The sequence below is a fragment of the Dendropsophus ebraccatus genome, chromosome 14 (genome assembly GCF_027789765.1).
Source record: "Dendropsophus ebraccatus isolate aDenEbr1 chromosome 14, aDenEbr1.pat, whole genome shotgun sequence".
NCBI lineage: Eukaryota > Metazoa > Chordata > Amphibia > Anura > Hylidae > Dendropsophus > Dendropsophus ebraccatus.
In genome coordinates, this window is record NC_091467.1 from 60,716,103 (window position 1) to 60,731,242 (window position 15,140).

Here is a 15,140-nt window from a genome sequence, read left to right on the forward strand (position 1 = left end):
AGAGGGGGAAGAGAGCTCAGAGGGGGGGGGGGAATCAGAGGATAGAGAGAGGGAGGAAGAGAGAGCTCAGAGGAGAGAGGGGGAAGAGAGCTCAGAGAGGGGGGGGGGGAATCAGAGGATAGAGAGAGGGAGGAAGAGAGAGCTCAGAGGAAACAGAGGGGGAAGAAACTGCTGCAGTGGACTCCTCTGCTCCTTATGACGTCTCCTCGGATCCTAATCTTCCTACTGCTCCTCATACATACAACTCAGGACAACAAACAACAAAAATCAGGATATCTGACTGCGGGTAAAATTTCAGGAAATGGTAAAAAGTTTTGGCTCCAGTGATGATATATCATGGGGGGTATATATATATACCACCACTAGACACACCTGCAGGTTTGCAGACACTGCAGCAGGGATTGTGCCCCGCTCCTCCATACACATCTTCTCCAGATCTTTCAGGTTTCAGGGCTTTCGCTGGACAACATTGAGTTTCAGCTCCCTTCAAAGATTTTGATAGGACCTTGAAGATTCTCATGGAGCCGCTCCTTAGTTTCCTTGGCTGTGTGTTTCAGGTCATGGTCCCAGCCACAACCCAGGGGAATGGGTTGGTTTGCCAAAATCTTGCAATACATGGCCCCATCCGTCCTCCCTTCAATACAGTGCGGTCGTCCTGTTCCCTTTGCAGAAAAGCGCCCCTATTGTATGATGTTTCCACCCCCATGCTTCACGGTGGGGACTGTGTTGTTGTGACTGTACTAATGGTCATTAGTGTGGTCATTAGATTTCACTTCAAATGGGCCTGGACATGTGCTGGTGTTAGCAGGGCAATCTTGTAGGATTTTAACCCATGACAGCGTAGTGTGTTACTAACGTTAATCTTTGAGGCTGGTCCCAGCTCTCTTCAGGTACTTGACCAGGTCCTTCAGAGTAGTTCTGGACTGATTTATAATAATCCTTACCCCACAAGGTGAAATCTTGCAAGGAGCCTCAGACCGAATAAGATCGCAGTCATCTTTTGTTTCTTCCATTTTTCCATGCCAGCCATGTGCAGGTCTACAATTTTGTCCCCGATGTCCTTAGGTCTTTGCTACCTTTGGTCTTGGTCATGGTGGAGAGGTTGTAGTGTGATTGAATGTTGACAGGTGTTTTATGATTGTTTTTATTGCATAGTGCTTCCAGTGCCTCTGTGTATATAAAGGTAAATTCAGTGATTCCAGTGCCTCTGTGTACATAGAGGTCAATGCAGTGATGAATGTACAGTGCTTCCAGTGCCTCTGTATAAATAGAGATAAATGCTATGATGAATGTGCAGTGTTTCCAGTGCCTCTGTATAGAGATAAATGCTATGATGAATGTGCAGTGTTTCCAGTGCCTCTGTATAGAGATAAATGCTATGATGAATGCACAGTGCTTCCAGTGCCTCTGTTTATATAAAGGTAAATGCAGTGATGACTGTGCAGTACCTCTGTGTATATAGAGGTAAATGCAGTGATTCCAGTGCCTCTGTGTATATGGAGACCGATGCCACGATGAATGTGCAGTGCTTCTGTGTATATAAAGATAAATGCAGTGATGACTGTGCAGTGCCTCTGTGTATATAGAGGTAAATGCAGTGATAACTGTGCGGTGCTTCCAATGCTTTTGTGTATATGGAGATAAATGCATTGATGAATATAAATTGCTTTCAGTGCCTCTGTGTCTATAGAGATAAATGCAGATGAATGTGCAGTGCCTCTGTGTGTATATAGAGGTAATTGCAGTGATAAATGTGCAGTACCTCCAGCGCCTCTGTGTATATGGAGACCGATGCCATGATGAATGTGCAGTGCTTCTGTGTACATATGGATAAATGCAATAATGACTGTGCGGTGCTTTCAGTGCTTCTGTGTGTATAGAGAAAAATGCTGTAATGAATGTACAGTGCTCCCAGTGCCTCTGTGTATATGGAGATAAATGCAGTGATGAATGTGCGGTGCTTACAGTGCCTCTGTGTGTATGGAGATGTTATAATGAATGTGTGGTGCTTCCAGTGCCTCCGTGTGTATGGTGATAAATGCATTGATGAATGTGCGGTGCTTCCAGTGCCTCCGTGTACAGTATATGGAGATAAAACATTATTAGGAGGAATGAGCTTTTTCTCAGTTCTGTTACACACTGCTATTATTTTGCCCACACTGCAGACTCTGGTGAGAGGATCATAGCTGAATAGATCCTACTGGCTGCTACATTCATGCACTTTTGCCACACTTCAGCGATCATTTTGGTGCCAAAATTTGAATCCGAGTCTTAGATCCACTATATAAATTAAAATAATAGGCATCTATTCCTCCTGCTTTGTCTTGCTTACTTTCTCGCTACGGCCCCTCAGGCTTCCTCCAGAGTGGACTCTATGGAGCAATCTGCTACTCTTGCTTCTGTAAGTGCAACAGCTGCTAGGCTCGTTCTACTTCATGCTTATGTATTTTTGCTGGGACTGACTAGTGGATCCGTTTTGCCCTGCAGGGAGAAACAGAACTGAGCCAAAAAGCAAAAACTAAAAAGAAATGGACTGTTGGTGTTGTGAAATGGTCTAACATACCCGCTATGCAAATCTTGTATCAGGAAGGCCGTAAAGGAGGAAAAACCTTCCATATCAGACAAAATGAGATCTCTGATTCACCAAGAACGTCAGCCATCTTCTTCTTTGCATCTCATGATATGTACTTATCAAGGCTGTCAGAAGTGTTAGGCCGCATTCACAAGTTCTGGGTTCTGCACGAAACACGGGGGTGGAATGCATGATATGGATTCTCCTCGACCTCCCGGGCAGCATCTGTAATACGATACTGAGAGCGGGGGAACTGTATGCATAGGTGCCGCGCTGTAATGACATAACACGAAACGTGTGAATGCGGCCTAGGGAGGAAGAGCAGCCTAGGTTTATTCAAGACACTGTTAAACCTAAAAAGAAAGGTGTTTCCTTTCATGCATCTATAATAATCTTTTAAGTCCATTAAATGAAGGGGCCATAAAACCTGAGAGGCATAGCATAAACTAGTGCCAGAGAAGCTGAAACAGAATGATGTATCACTTACGATGTTCTGTGCAGCTGATGCAGACATATCTTTCTGACCAACATGTACAATAAGTAGTCCTCTCCATTATGTGCACGAGCTCAGTATCCCTGAATATTCATGAGAAGCTGAAAACTCTGCCCACCAGCTGCTGATTGGCAGTTATCTATCAATGCTGTGTATAGGCAGGGGGAGGAGTGTGGCAAGAATCCTATTCTCCTGCATATTAAGAGAACGGCTGAACAGAATGATGTAAGTAATACACCGATCTGTTTAGTATTTCTGTCACTAGTTATTGCTGCACTCATGTAAGGCAGAATAATCCTAGCGACAGATTATCTTTAAACAATAGATGATACCATTGGTGTAACAATAGCCCGTTATAATAAGATCATAATGCTTTGAGCAGGCCTGTATTTAGAGTTCATGCTGCCCTAGGCACTTGTTCTGTCCAGTGTTGGACTGGGGTACCTGGAGCCCACCAATATACAACCAGTGAGACACGACATGCTGACCCGCTCCTTTCCTGAATTCATCTGTATCTGTGACAAATCTCAGAATACCCTCCATTTATACAGCTCTCAGGGTATGCTGGGAGTTGTAGTCTCTGAGAGGACAACCCTGTAATAAATCACTGTGTGCAGAGTCTCCTGGTGGCTGCAATCTGTAGGTGACAACCATCAGCTCTGAAGGTCCAGCAATACATCAGTCTACAGCGGCAGCTATCAGAGGATTGTACTACTGTACTACAACTACCAGCATATCCTGAGGGCTGCAGACTGAAGTAAATGCTGGGAGTTGTAGTGCCTGCCGCTGTTGTAGTTGGGTCCTATACAGTGAATGCTTTGTGGCATATAAGAATACATAGATCTGTGGGGGCTCAGTGCAGGGAAGTGACCCCAGAACATCACTAATAGGGGATAGAACAAAAACATCTCCCCTATCCCTATTAGTGCTGTTCTCGGGTCACTTCCCTGCACTGAGCCCCCCCCAGGTCTATGTATTCTTATATGCCACAAAGCATCCAGTGTATGATGCACCTAGGACCCAACTACAGCAGCTGCAGGCACTACAACTCCCAGCATATCCTGAGGGCTGCAGACTGTTCTGGGAGTTGTAGTGCCTGCAGCTGTTGTAGTTGGGTCCTGGAGGCGTTGCGGGAGGTCAGAATACATAGATCTGTGGGGGCTTAGTGCAGGGACGTGACCCCAGGGGAGAAGCTGGGGTCAGGGGAGACGCTGGGGGTCAGGGGAAAGGCTGAGGGTTAGGGGGAGAGGCTGAGGGTTAGGGGGAGAGGCTGAGGGTTAGGGGGAGAGGCTGCCCCCCAGCAGGGTAGCAGCTGAGGATGCAGGGGGGCCAGACGCTGGAGGGCAGAGGGGAGAGACTGGGAGGAGACGGGGCAGCCGGGAGCAGGATGGGCAGACAGGCTGGTTCCCTCCCCCCATGCATCGCCGAGGTCCGGGGTGAGCTTCCGGCACACACAGTCTGACAGAGGCCGGAAGCTCACAGCTGCAGCCCCGGATCTTCTCTCCTGCTCTGCGATGACATCACATCACTTGAGCGCCGCCGAGCAGGAGAGTAGATGCGGGGCTGCAGCTGTGAGCTTCCGGCCTCTGTCAGACTGTGTATGCCGGAAGCTCAACACCTGCCCCGCACCCCGGCGCTGCATGGGGGGCGGGAACCAGCCTGCCTGCCCATCCTGCTCCCGGACGCTCCGTCCAGTCCTGATATAACTATAGTCAGTGCACGGCTATTTTCTGTATGGGATCTCTGCACATCCAGACCTGTGGGGGGGGGTCTCTAAGAGCCCTATTCCACCGGACGATTATCGTTCGCATAATCGTTAACGATTAACGATCTCAAACAATGACTATTGCGAAGGACCTGAAAACGTTCACTCATTTCCATGGAACGATAATCGTTACTTATGATTGTATTTGCGATCGTTTCACTTCTTTTAATGCCATCATAAATTCAGCCACTCTCAGAGGGGCCCCCAACTCCTCTCTCTGATCTTCCGACAGTGCTGGGAAATTCACTAGATCCAGATAGCGCTCCAACTCCTCCTCTCCAACTCTCCTCTCTGATTTGTACAATTTTTTATAGTAGTTCACAAAAACCTCTCTAATTCCCTTTTGAGAACTTGTTAATCTCCCCTCACTATCCCTTATGACAGATATCTGTTTCATTGGCGCTTGATTGGCTATTATGGACATTATACATTTATTAGGTTTCCCACTATTTAAATACCTTTCCTTCCCCTGGAATAAGATTTTATTTTTATCCTTAACCTCTAACCTATTATTATACTCCTCCTGGGCCTGCATCCACTCCCTCTTACTTCCCTCACAAGGGTTACCATAATAGTGTTTCTTCGCTACCTCTACCCTACTCTCCAGTTCCTTCTCTTCTTTCCTAAACTCTCTCTTCTTTACTTCAACACTCTTTGTTAGGATTCCCCTGAGGAACGCTTTTATTGCGTCCCAAACTGTACCATCTGGTGCAGACCCCCAGTTTTTGCCCAACATCTCTTCCAATTCATCTCTAATCTCCCTATCTCTATTTAACAACCCGAACCAATGTGCGTTAATCTTCCAGCAGCCCCCTCTCCTCTCTTCCTCTGTGACTATCTCTACACATAATGGGGAATGGTCTGACACTGCTCTCGTTTTATATTTTATACCCCCCACATAAGGGACAAACAGGTTATTTACTAATGCCATATCTATACGAGAACTAGTCTGACATGTTTTGTTAAAACACGAGAAAGTAGAACCCCCTGGATTCCGCTCTCTCCATATGTCTCTGAACCCTAATTCCAAACACATTCTCTTCAAGGGGGTAACACTCGGGATACTCTTTACCTTTTTTGTCCTCAATCTACCAACTTTTTCGTCCATTACACAATTCATATCTCCCAAGATCATAGTGGGTAGTTCCTCCCATTTCTGGGTGACTCCTAACACCTCCTTCAAGACCACTAAGGAGAAAGGTGGTGGCACATACAAAAATACTAACACACAAATTAAGCTCCCCACCCTACACTTTAATATTATATACCTCCCCTGCTTGTCTAATACACAATCATATAATTCCCAATTCACCATCATATAATTCCCAATTCACCAATCTGTGAACTAATACTGAAATCCCCCTTGAGTATTCTGAATAAGTTGAGTGATATTGCGAAGACCACCAGGGCCTATTTAAAAAAAAAACTGTGGAATTAGTGAGATGTGTTTCTGTCAAAAATACTAGGTAAATAATTTCTAACCACCCCGAATACCGCATGTCTTTTAACCTTATCATTTAACCCCCTAATATTCCACACCACTAATTTTGTGCTCATATATTCATATTCAAATTATTTCCTTACCCATGCCACCACCTTTCTCCTACTGGCTCTCGGGTGTCCCAGACCCACATAGAGAGAGATGAGAGTACAGAGTAATCCTAATAATAAATCAAGGATGAAACAATAAAGAGCGGACAGCCCAACTACACAATTAGTAAATTGATAGAGAGAGGGTATCCCAGTCAGATATATATAATACAGATTCTAGGTTTGACTATCACCTCCCTCCCCTCCTCTATATCCCAGGGACATTTCAGCGACAAAACCAGTTATATGGATAGCTCCCATACTAATGAAATACCAAGAGAAAAATAACAGCATCTCTTTAATCTTTCCCATATCCTCTCTAATAATAGATATTTCTGATTGGATAGCTCCCACCTGGCCTGTCAATACTTCTAACGACAGATTACATTTATTGACTGCTGTTAAGATCTTTCCCAGTGCTTCACTATTTTCCAACTCTGCTTGCTTACAGTGACCACCCGCCGCCTTTTCCACCAGTGAGTCACTTGACCCTTTGCTAGCTAGCTTGGTCTTACTCGCTGCTTGTGAAGGAGACAGATATTTCTCCATTTTGCCACTCTGTCTCCCCTCCCTAGTGGGGCTCTGCACATTTTTTTTTTGTCTTCATCATTGAGGGAGAAGATATCAACCAAGATATAATGCATTCCCCCCCCTCCCAAAACTTCTGGTTGATTTGAATTAACCACAGTCAAATAAGTTCACATTCTGTTTCACCAGGCAGTCTTATAATCATCCAGGGAATTAATTCAGTTCTCACTGATGCATTCAAGTACTTTCCCCACAGCAACCACTCAATGCACTTTTTTTTTTCCCCCTCAGTACACTTTATACATGGTCCGTCAGTTCTCAGAAACTAGAGAAGGCTCCCAAAAAGTCTCGCACTGTCCCTTAACACAAGAGCCCTCCTCACACCAGGGCTAAATAGTAGTCTCTTTTGAGCACTGCAGCATTCGGAGATTCACAGAACGAACACAACATGGAAGGGTCTCACCCGGTGTTTACCACTTCGCTCACGCAGTCCTCAGCCTATGGTCACCACCAACATTCTGTGCCACAGACCTCCACGTGTTGTCCTCGCTTTACACCGGGCCTCACACGTTTTTGCTCCGATCAGGGTTAGACGTCTCCGGGACCTCTCAGCTCCCGCAGCCTCCGGTTTTACCCGAGCAGGGCCTGGTCTCTCACACCCAACCCTCCTCTCGGCTTCCTCGGCGGCTTCCATCCTTCGTCTCTACTCGTATAGTCACGCCTCTCACACGTGATGTTCCGATCTCCGTCCTCGGCTCCCAGTCCGGACCTCTCCGAATGACCCGCTGCTGCGCCTCTCCGTCAGGGACAGATATCTCCGCACTCACCTTCTCTATCATGTATCAAGGCCAGGGGTGAGTCATCTCCCCATGCAAAGCCGCCACTCTCTCCTTCCGTCACACACCGGTCCCGGCTTTCCTCATCAGCATAGCGGCAAATTGATACAGGGATCGGCAGGCACCCCCGGCGCGAGATATTGCGGCGTGCCAGGTGGACAGGAGAGCTCACCTTAGCTCCTCCTCTTCCTCCATTCCAGTAAAAGGCCAGGGCAATATTATAGTATTACGCTGATCTATTAGATTGGCCATAGGCAGCCGATCTATGACTGCACCACCAATGACACCATACTTGTTACAGGCCAAAGCCAGAATTCACAGCGGCATTTATCAAGTTAAAGGGAAACTAGCAGCAGCTTCCCTGCTAATATCCTCCTATTGCACACAGGGTATTGAGGGGAAAGGTATGTCTCCTACCTTCATCCTCTGCGTTGTTTTTATACATTTTGTAGTTTATTCCAGTGTTACAGCCCCAGAGCACCAAACATTCCCACTCCACCAAAAACCATTAGAAGGGCCAGGCCAGCCATCCCACCCCCAGTGCTCCAAACTACATGCCTTACTACACAAGGAACTACAAACTGCACAATAACAGCACTGAGGATGAAGGTAAGAGAAATACCTTTATCCTCAGCGCCTGATGCACAATAGGGAGCTATCAGCAGGTTATATTCATCTAACCTGCGGATAGTTTCTCTTTAAAATAGCCAGTAATGCAGATGACTCCATGCTGGTTAATATGGGAAACTAAGGGGTGCGGTAAATAGAGTATAGAAAGTAACAGACTACTGAGTCCTCTCTGTACTGCCTATCCAAACCTTGATGCAACTGGGTGTCAGTCTATTAAAGGGTTAAATCTGTCGCTTGTCCGGCGAGACCCTTAAAAAAGCCAGTCACTAGAGTTCTTCTTTTATCCAGAGAGGTCAGAGCACAGGAAAATGGGGCCACAACCCAGCACCATTACACGACCGCAGGCTCTAAGGCCCCCAGCTCACGCTTTGAATGAAGACGGCAGCAGTCATTCTCCTCGCCTGTGTGGACCTTTACAGTAAACAGAACCCCAACACATAACAAAATCTTACATTTATTACATGCCACATTAAAAAACCATCGTCCATGTAAAATCTGCTTGTTGGCTCCAACAACCCCCTGCAAAGGGAACACGCCAGAAGTCACATTAAGATCTCCCATTGGGAGAAGCCTATAACCAGATCCACCATCACTGCCGTTATGGTGCCTAGTGTCACAGCTGCCACCACTGTTCAGGAGCCCAGTGTCACTTCTGCCACCATCACCGCCATTCAGGGGCCCGGTGTCACTGCTGCCACCATCACCGCCATTCAGGGGCCCGGTGTCACTGCTGCCAGGTGTTCTGTCACCAGTCGTGGTTCGATGAGTGAGCTCCATGCCTGTGAGATCTACAGCCAGATATAGAGGGTTAGAATTAGCAGGTATCTATACATGTGTCCGGACCCCTCCACCTCTAACATCACTCCCCTCCTCCGCACCTTACACTCCTGGGGCACTGCATATTCCACAATGTCCGTCCCATCTTCTCCCTCATAGACTAGATCAAACTTCCCCGGTCCCTTCTCTGTCGGAAGAGGAGACAATTGTAATTCTGCTCTGCGTCAGTAGCACTAGATCAGAGCTGGGATTGTGCTGCCATGCAGTAATCAACAAAAACACTGGAGGCAGCAGAGAGGCCATGTCGCTCCTTACTGCTGCCTCTTAACATATCATAGATTATAAAAACTGTGGGGAGATTTATCAAACATGGTGTAAAGTGAAACAGGCTCAGTTGCCCCTAGCAACCAATCAGATTCCACCTTTCATTCCTCACAGATTCTATGAAAAGTAAAAGGTGGAATCTGATTGGTTACTAGGGGCAACTGAGCCAGTTTCCCTTTACACCATGTATGATAAATCACCCCCTATAAATGTATAGTAAAGACATTATATTACAAGTACTGTAACTTTTTCAACACTTTCCTTTATTAACTAATTACTCCAGAATACCCTTTAACGAACAAGAAAATCCCACAGATAGAACTGTGACCCTGCACTCACTCTTCTGCTGTGACAAGACTTCCACCTCAAGGTGCTGACTGACAGGATCATAGCTCAGGACACGGCCCTCCTGTGTGGAGACAATATATACACATTATATATACACTGTGGGAGGAGCCCCAACTGTAAGGGCGGCCACGCCATGGAGCCCCTACTGTAAGGCCGCATTCACACAGAACACGGACATGGAATGCATGTAACGGAGTCCCCCTTCGCCCGGGCAGCATCTGTAATTAGATGCTGGGAGCGGGGGAGACTGTATTCATATGAGCCGCGCTGTAATGACAGAGCCACGCATATGAATACAGTTCCCCCGTTCCCAGCATTTAATTACAGATGCGGACAGGGAGAAAAAGAAGCGCTGCACCTCACACCTATGGCTGATACTAATGCTTCTCTGCTACATTTAAAAACCAACTCCAGGATGTTGGTATATAATTTGATCAAACCATATTGCCCCATGTACCAGTGTGCAGGTCTCCTGGCTCACATGGGTCCCTACACTAACTCACCACCGTGTCAGCCAGCGACCCCCAACCCCGCAAGGCGTGCACAAACAGGGAAGGGAGGCCATAGAACGGCCCTGCAACCCCACTGTCACAGGACCAATACACAGAGGCCCCTGTAAATCCCAGCAGGCACGGGCGTCGGAGAAGGCTGTCACCAAACAACATAAGTGTGAACAAGGTATAAAACACTCACCACACTCCAGCAAGTAGAATGGGAAAGATAGGAGGTACAAGTCATGTGTGCACAGGTGTCTCCTGCTGATTGCGGTCATGTGGGTCTTACCAGGAGTGCCAACATTTAATTACAGATGCTGCCCGGGTGAAGGGGGACTCCGTTACATGCATTCCATGTCCGTGTTCCAAGTGAATGCGGCCTAAGGGCGGCCACACCATGGGGCCCCTACTGTCAAGGCCGCCACATGCATGGAGCCCCTATGGAACGTGTGAATGCGGCCTAAGGGCGGCCACACCATGGAGCCCCTGCGGCCTAAGGGCGGCCACACCATGGAGCCCCTGCGGCCTAAGGGCGGCCACACCATGGAGCCCCTGCGGCCTAAGGGCGGCCACACCATGGAGCCCCTGCGGCCTAAGGGCGGCCACACCATGGAGCCCCTGCGGCCTAAGGGCGGCCACACCATGGAGCCCCTGCGGCCTAAGGGCGGCCACACCATGGAGCCCCTGCGGCCTAAGGGCGGCCACACCATGGAGCCCCTGCGGCCTAAGGGCGGCCACACCATGGAGCCCCTGCGGCCTAAGGGCGGCCACACCATGGAGCCCCTGCGGCCTAAGGGCGGCCACACCATGGAGCCCCTGCGGCCTAAGGGCGGCCACACCATGGGGCCCCTATTGTCAAGGCCGCCACATGCATGGAGCCCCTATGGAACTTGTGAATGCGGCCTAAGGGCGGCCACACCATGGAGCCCCTGCGGCCTAAGGGCGGCCACACCATGGAGCCCCTGCGGCCTAAGGGCGGCCACACCATGGAGCCCCTGCGGCCTAAGGGCGGCCACACCATGGAGCCCCTGCGGCCTAAGGGCGGCCACACCATGGAGCCCCTGCGGCCTAAGGGCGGCCACACCATGGAGCCCCTGCGGCCTAAGGGCGGCCACACCATGGAGCCCCTGCGGCCTAAGGGCGGCCACACCATGGAGCCCCTGCGGCCTAAGGGCGGCCACACCATGGAGCCCCTGCGGCCTAAGGGCGGCCACACCATGGAGCCCCTGCGGCCTAAGGGCGGCCACACCATGGAGCCCCTGCGGCCTAAGGGCGGCCACACCATGGAGCCCCTGCGGCCTAAGGGCGGCCACACCATGGAGCCCCTACTGCAAGGGCGGCCACACCATGGAGCCCCTACTGCAAGGGCGGACACACCATGGAGCCCCTACTGTAAGGGCACTTATGTGTTTGTGTGGTTATACACCAGGTGGAGATTATGGCCCCTTACCTTGTAGTCAGAGATCTCGGGTGTATAATTCTCCGTCAGCTCCAGCAGCTGTAAGAACATTTTCACAATCTGGTTAATAGAGAGGTCCTTATATTACAGTCCTTACCCCATCATTACACTGGACAGGTCCTTGCTGCATCATAATACTAGAGAGGTCCTAGGGATACTCCTTACCCCAGCATCACACTGAAGAGGTCCTTATATTAGTCCTTACCCCATTAATATACTGAAGAGGTCCTTATATTAGTCCTTACCCCATTAATATACTGGAGAGGTCCTTGTATTAGTCCCTACCCCATCATAGGTCTCCAAATAGTAGACATCCTTAACAGCCCTTATAATTAGATGCATCATATGGTGTGGGTTGGGGCAGCACTTGTCCTCCTGTCCCTCATAGTGTCCTGGTCGTTAAAGTGAATGTACTTTCAGGCCCCAGCTGAAGCATTGGAGGCAGGCCGACCCACCGACAGTAGGAGGAACCACCACCCCTCTATGATGCGACTCCATTAGAATCATTGGAGACGCATCATAGAAGGGCCAGGCTTTCCTCCCACTAGGGGTGGGTCGGCCTGTCTCCAGTGCTTCAGCCCGGGACTGATGGTACATTCACTTTAAAGGGGTTTTTAGATTAACACTTACTTTTCCCCAGTCCACAGGAGATCACGGAAGAGTACAGCACTAGGCTCTTCACAGCGGCTCCATACAGAATGAAGCACCCCCATCAAATCAAATTAATTTGATTTAACGCCCGACCCTACCCTGTCATCATACTGGAGAGGTCCTTATAGTACAGTCCCAACATCAATGTATACTATAATCGCCACGCGACTCCATCCTCTTCTGTTATACTGGATGAAGACCAATATGGCTACCACCCAGCAGCCACACTAATGGTAGAAATACAATATGGAGGCAGCAGGAGGGCGTGTATCTCCATAAACCTTGGCTGACCAATGATACACCCATGGGGGATGTACCTGGCCGGATGACATGTCACCTGTGCCTTCCAGGAGCACGTACAGGGAATCTCACCTTGAATGCTATGACCTTTCCGGGTTGTGGAGGTGCGGCCAGGAGCGGGAGAGTGCTGTAATCTATTATCGGGACCTTCGGAGGGTTCTGGGAAAGAGAAAAAAACAAAGGTCATGAGGTCACGTAGTGGATGTGTACCGTTACATAGGGGGGAGAGGTGATAATACATGGAGCTCCCCAGAGTGTACCATTATATAGGGGGGGAGAGGTGATAATACAGGGGGCTCCCCAGAGTATACCATTACGTAGTGGGAAGTGATTATACAGGGGGATAGCCAGAGTGTATCATTATGTAGGGGGAGAGGTGATAATACATGGGGCTCCCCAGAGTGTACAAATAATATAGGGGGGAGGGGTGATTATACAGGGGGATAGCCAGAGTGTACCATTACAGAGCAGGAAAATCCTGGCAGATGTCTCTCCATTATTCAGTATTTCCATCATATGGCTAATGTCTCCTCACTATACGGGGCTCCTACCACTCCAGTTAGTGTAGGTGCATTGAGTGGGCCCTCACCTGGATCACCACAGACACGTTGCTCACATCTTCGTTGAGCTGCTGCTCCTTTATGGCCTCAGGGCTGTAGTTATAGAAGAAGTGATTCTGGAGCTGCGGCTTTCCTCGACCACGGAATCCTCTCCCCCTTGGGGACAGGTTATCTAAGCCCCGGCCCAGGCCAACCCCACGTCCTGTGGATATCAGTGGTGACCTGTGCTCAGTTCCCCTTCCAGCCACATGTCCATTACACACAGGAGGAGGAGAGGTGAGGATGCAACCCTCTGGGGAGGAAGAGCAGGCCCTCTGCTGAGTCCTCAGGGGATGTTCTGGTTCTGCTGTCCTGCCCTGCCCTCCTCTGTGCTCTGTGTCACAGCTGGAGGAGGATGCTTCCTTCCTGTAGGTGCTGCTCGGGGGCGGTCTCTTTTGCACAGTGCTGCTCGGGGGCGGTCTCTTTTGCACAGTGCTGCTCAGGGGCGGTCTCTTTTGCACATTACTGGTGTATGGCTCAGGCCGCTCACTAGCTTTGTCCTCCTCTATGATCTCCTTCTTCTTCTTGGATCGGTCACTAGTTATGTCCTCCCCTTGAGTCTTCTTTTTTTGGGGCCGCTCACTAGGTATCTCCTCCTCTGGGGTCACCCCCTTTTTCTTCTTGGGCCGCTCACTAGCTTTCTCCTCCTCTGGGGTCACCTCCTTTTTCTTCTTGGGCCGCTCACTAGCTTTCTCCTTCTCTGGGGACACCTCCTTTTTCTTCTTGGCCCGGTGACTAGGGACCTCCTCCTCTAGGGTCACCTCCTTCTTCTTCTTGGGCCGGTGACTAGGGATCTCCTCCTCGTCTAGGGTCACCTCCTTCTTCTTGTTCTTCTTGGGCCACTTGCTCACTTCATCCTCCTCTGGGGTCACTGTCCTTTTCTTCTTCAGCCACTTGCTGTATTCCTCCTCAGCGGCCTCTCTATGTCCCACCCTTGTCTTCTCTTGGTCCCTGGAGTCATCACTCTCATCTTCCACCCTCCGCCTCTTCTTGGATACCGGACGTGGGCTGTCATGTGGAGGGCTGCCTTCCCATTTCACACTGTGGGGTAGAGGAAGCCAGAGGTCAGTTGTGACATTGCACCGGATCACCATCCACACATTCAGGGCAGTATGTGACAGCGGTACCATCCTGGCTTACTCAGCTTAGGAGTCCAGTGGGTGGTCCTACATACACTAAAAGATAGGGATATTTGGCCTGTGGGTGAAATTTCTGGATTTTTTTTTTTTATTCTGCCAATTATATTACATCATAGAGGGGGCGTGTAATTATATATATTTTACATACACCCCATTATATAATATCATTGGATCCAGAATCTTTTATTATTTTCCAGAAGGTTTATCCACAAGCCAAATATCCCAAACTGTATATACTCTCCCCACTCCCCTATATACACACACACACTCCTATGTACACTATATAAATCCTGTGGCCGCTGCACTTCCTCTCCTCACCTGATGGCGTCGTTGTCGCGGATGAGGCGCACGCTCTCCCCCGGAGGCAGCAGGCAGCCGTCCAGGTACAGAGACAGCGCCCCCCTCTGGCTGTAGAAGAAGCGCTCCCGGATGATGGCGCTCACGTCGGCCACGGCCCGGCATCGCTCGGTGTCCAGCATGAACCACAGGTGCCGGTTCTCCGGCAGTGCGGCCGGTGGATACTCAAACATCAGCCTCACCCGCACCTCCCCGCTACCACCCGGCGCCGCCATCTTCCTGCGCCTTCTGATGACGTCACTGAAGGGCGTCGTTGCTTGGAGACAGGGGTCAGTTTG

At 49.5% G+C, this 15,140-nt stretch overlaps 1 protein-coding gene across 1 annotated transcript; it reads right to left on the minus strand.

The window, feature by feature from the left end:
- Positions 1 to 8,852: 8,852 nt before the first annotated feature.
- On the minus strand, positions 8,853 to 15,114 carry COIL (coilin). The gene is made up of 7 exons (XM_069952751.1): positions 14,824 to 15,114; positions 13,357 to 14,407; positions 12,840 to 12,926; positions 11,808 to 11,855; positions 9,855 to 9,924; positions 9,293 to 9,378; positions 8,853 to 9,202 (listed from the first exon to the last, which is right to left on the minus strand). The coding sequence occupies exons 1-7, from the start codon at positions 15,075 to 15,077 to the stop codon at positions 9,125 to 9,127; spliced, it is 1,674 nt and encodes a 557-aa protein (XP_069808852.1). The 5' UTR covers positions 15,078 to 15,114; the 3' UTR covers positions 8,853 to 9,124.
- Between the last annotated feature and the right edge of the window lie 26 nt (positions 15,115 to 15,140).

Excerpts from the sequence above, each read along its gene's own strand:
- COIL (XM_069952751.1), bottom strand. The coding sequence starts at position 15,077 with ATGGCGGCGCCGGGTGGTAGCGGGGAGGTGCGGGTGAGGCTGATGTTT. Across the intron at positions 14,408-14,823 it reads CGCGACAACGACGCCATCAG|TGTGAAATGGGAAGGCAGCC; the intron begins GTGAGGAGAGGA and ends TCTACCCCACAG. Across the intron at positions 9,203-9,292 it reads CAGTGCCCCAGGAGTGTAAG|ATCTCACAGGCATGGAGCTC; the intron begins GTGCGGAGGAGG and ends ATCTGGCTGTAG.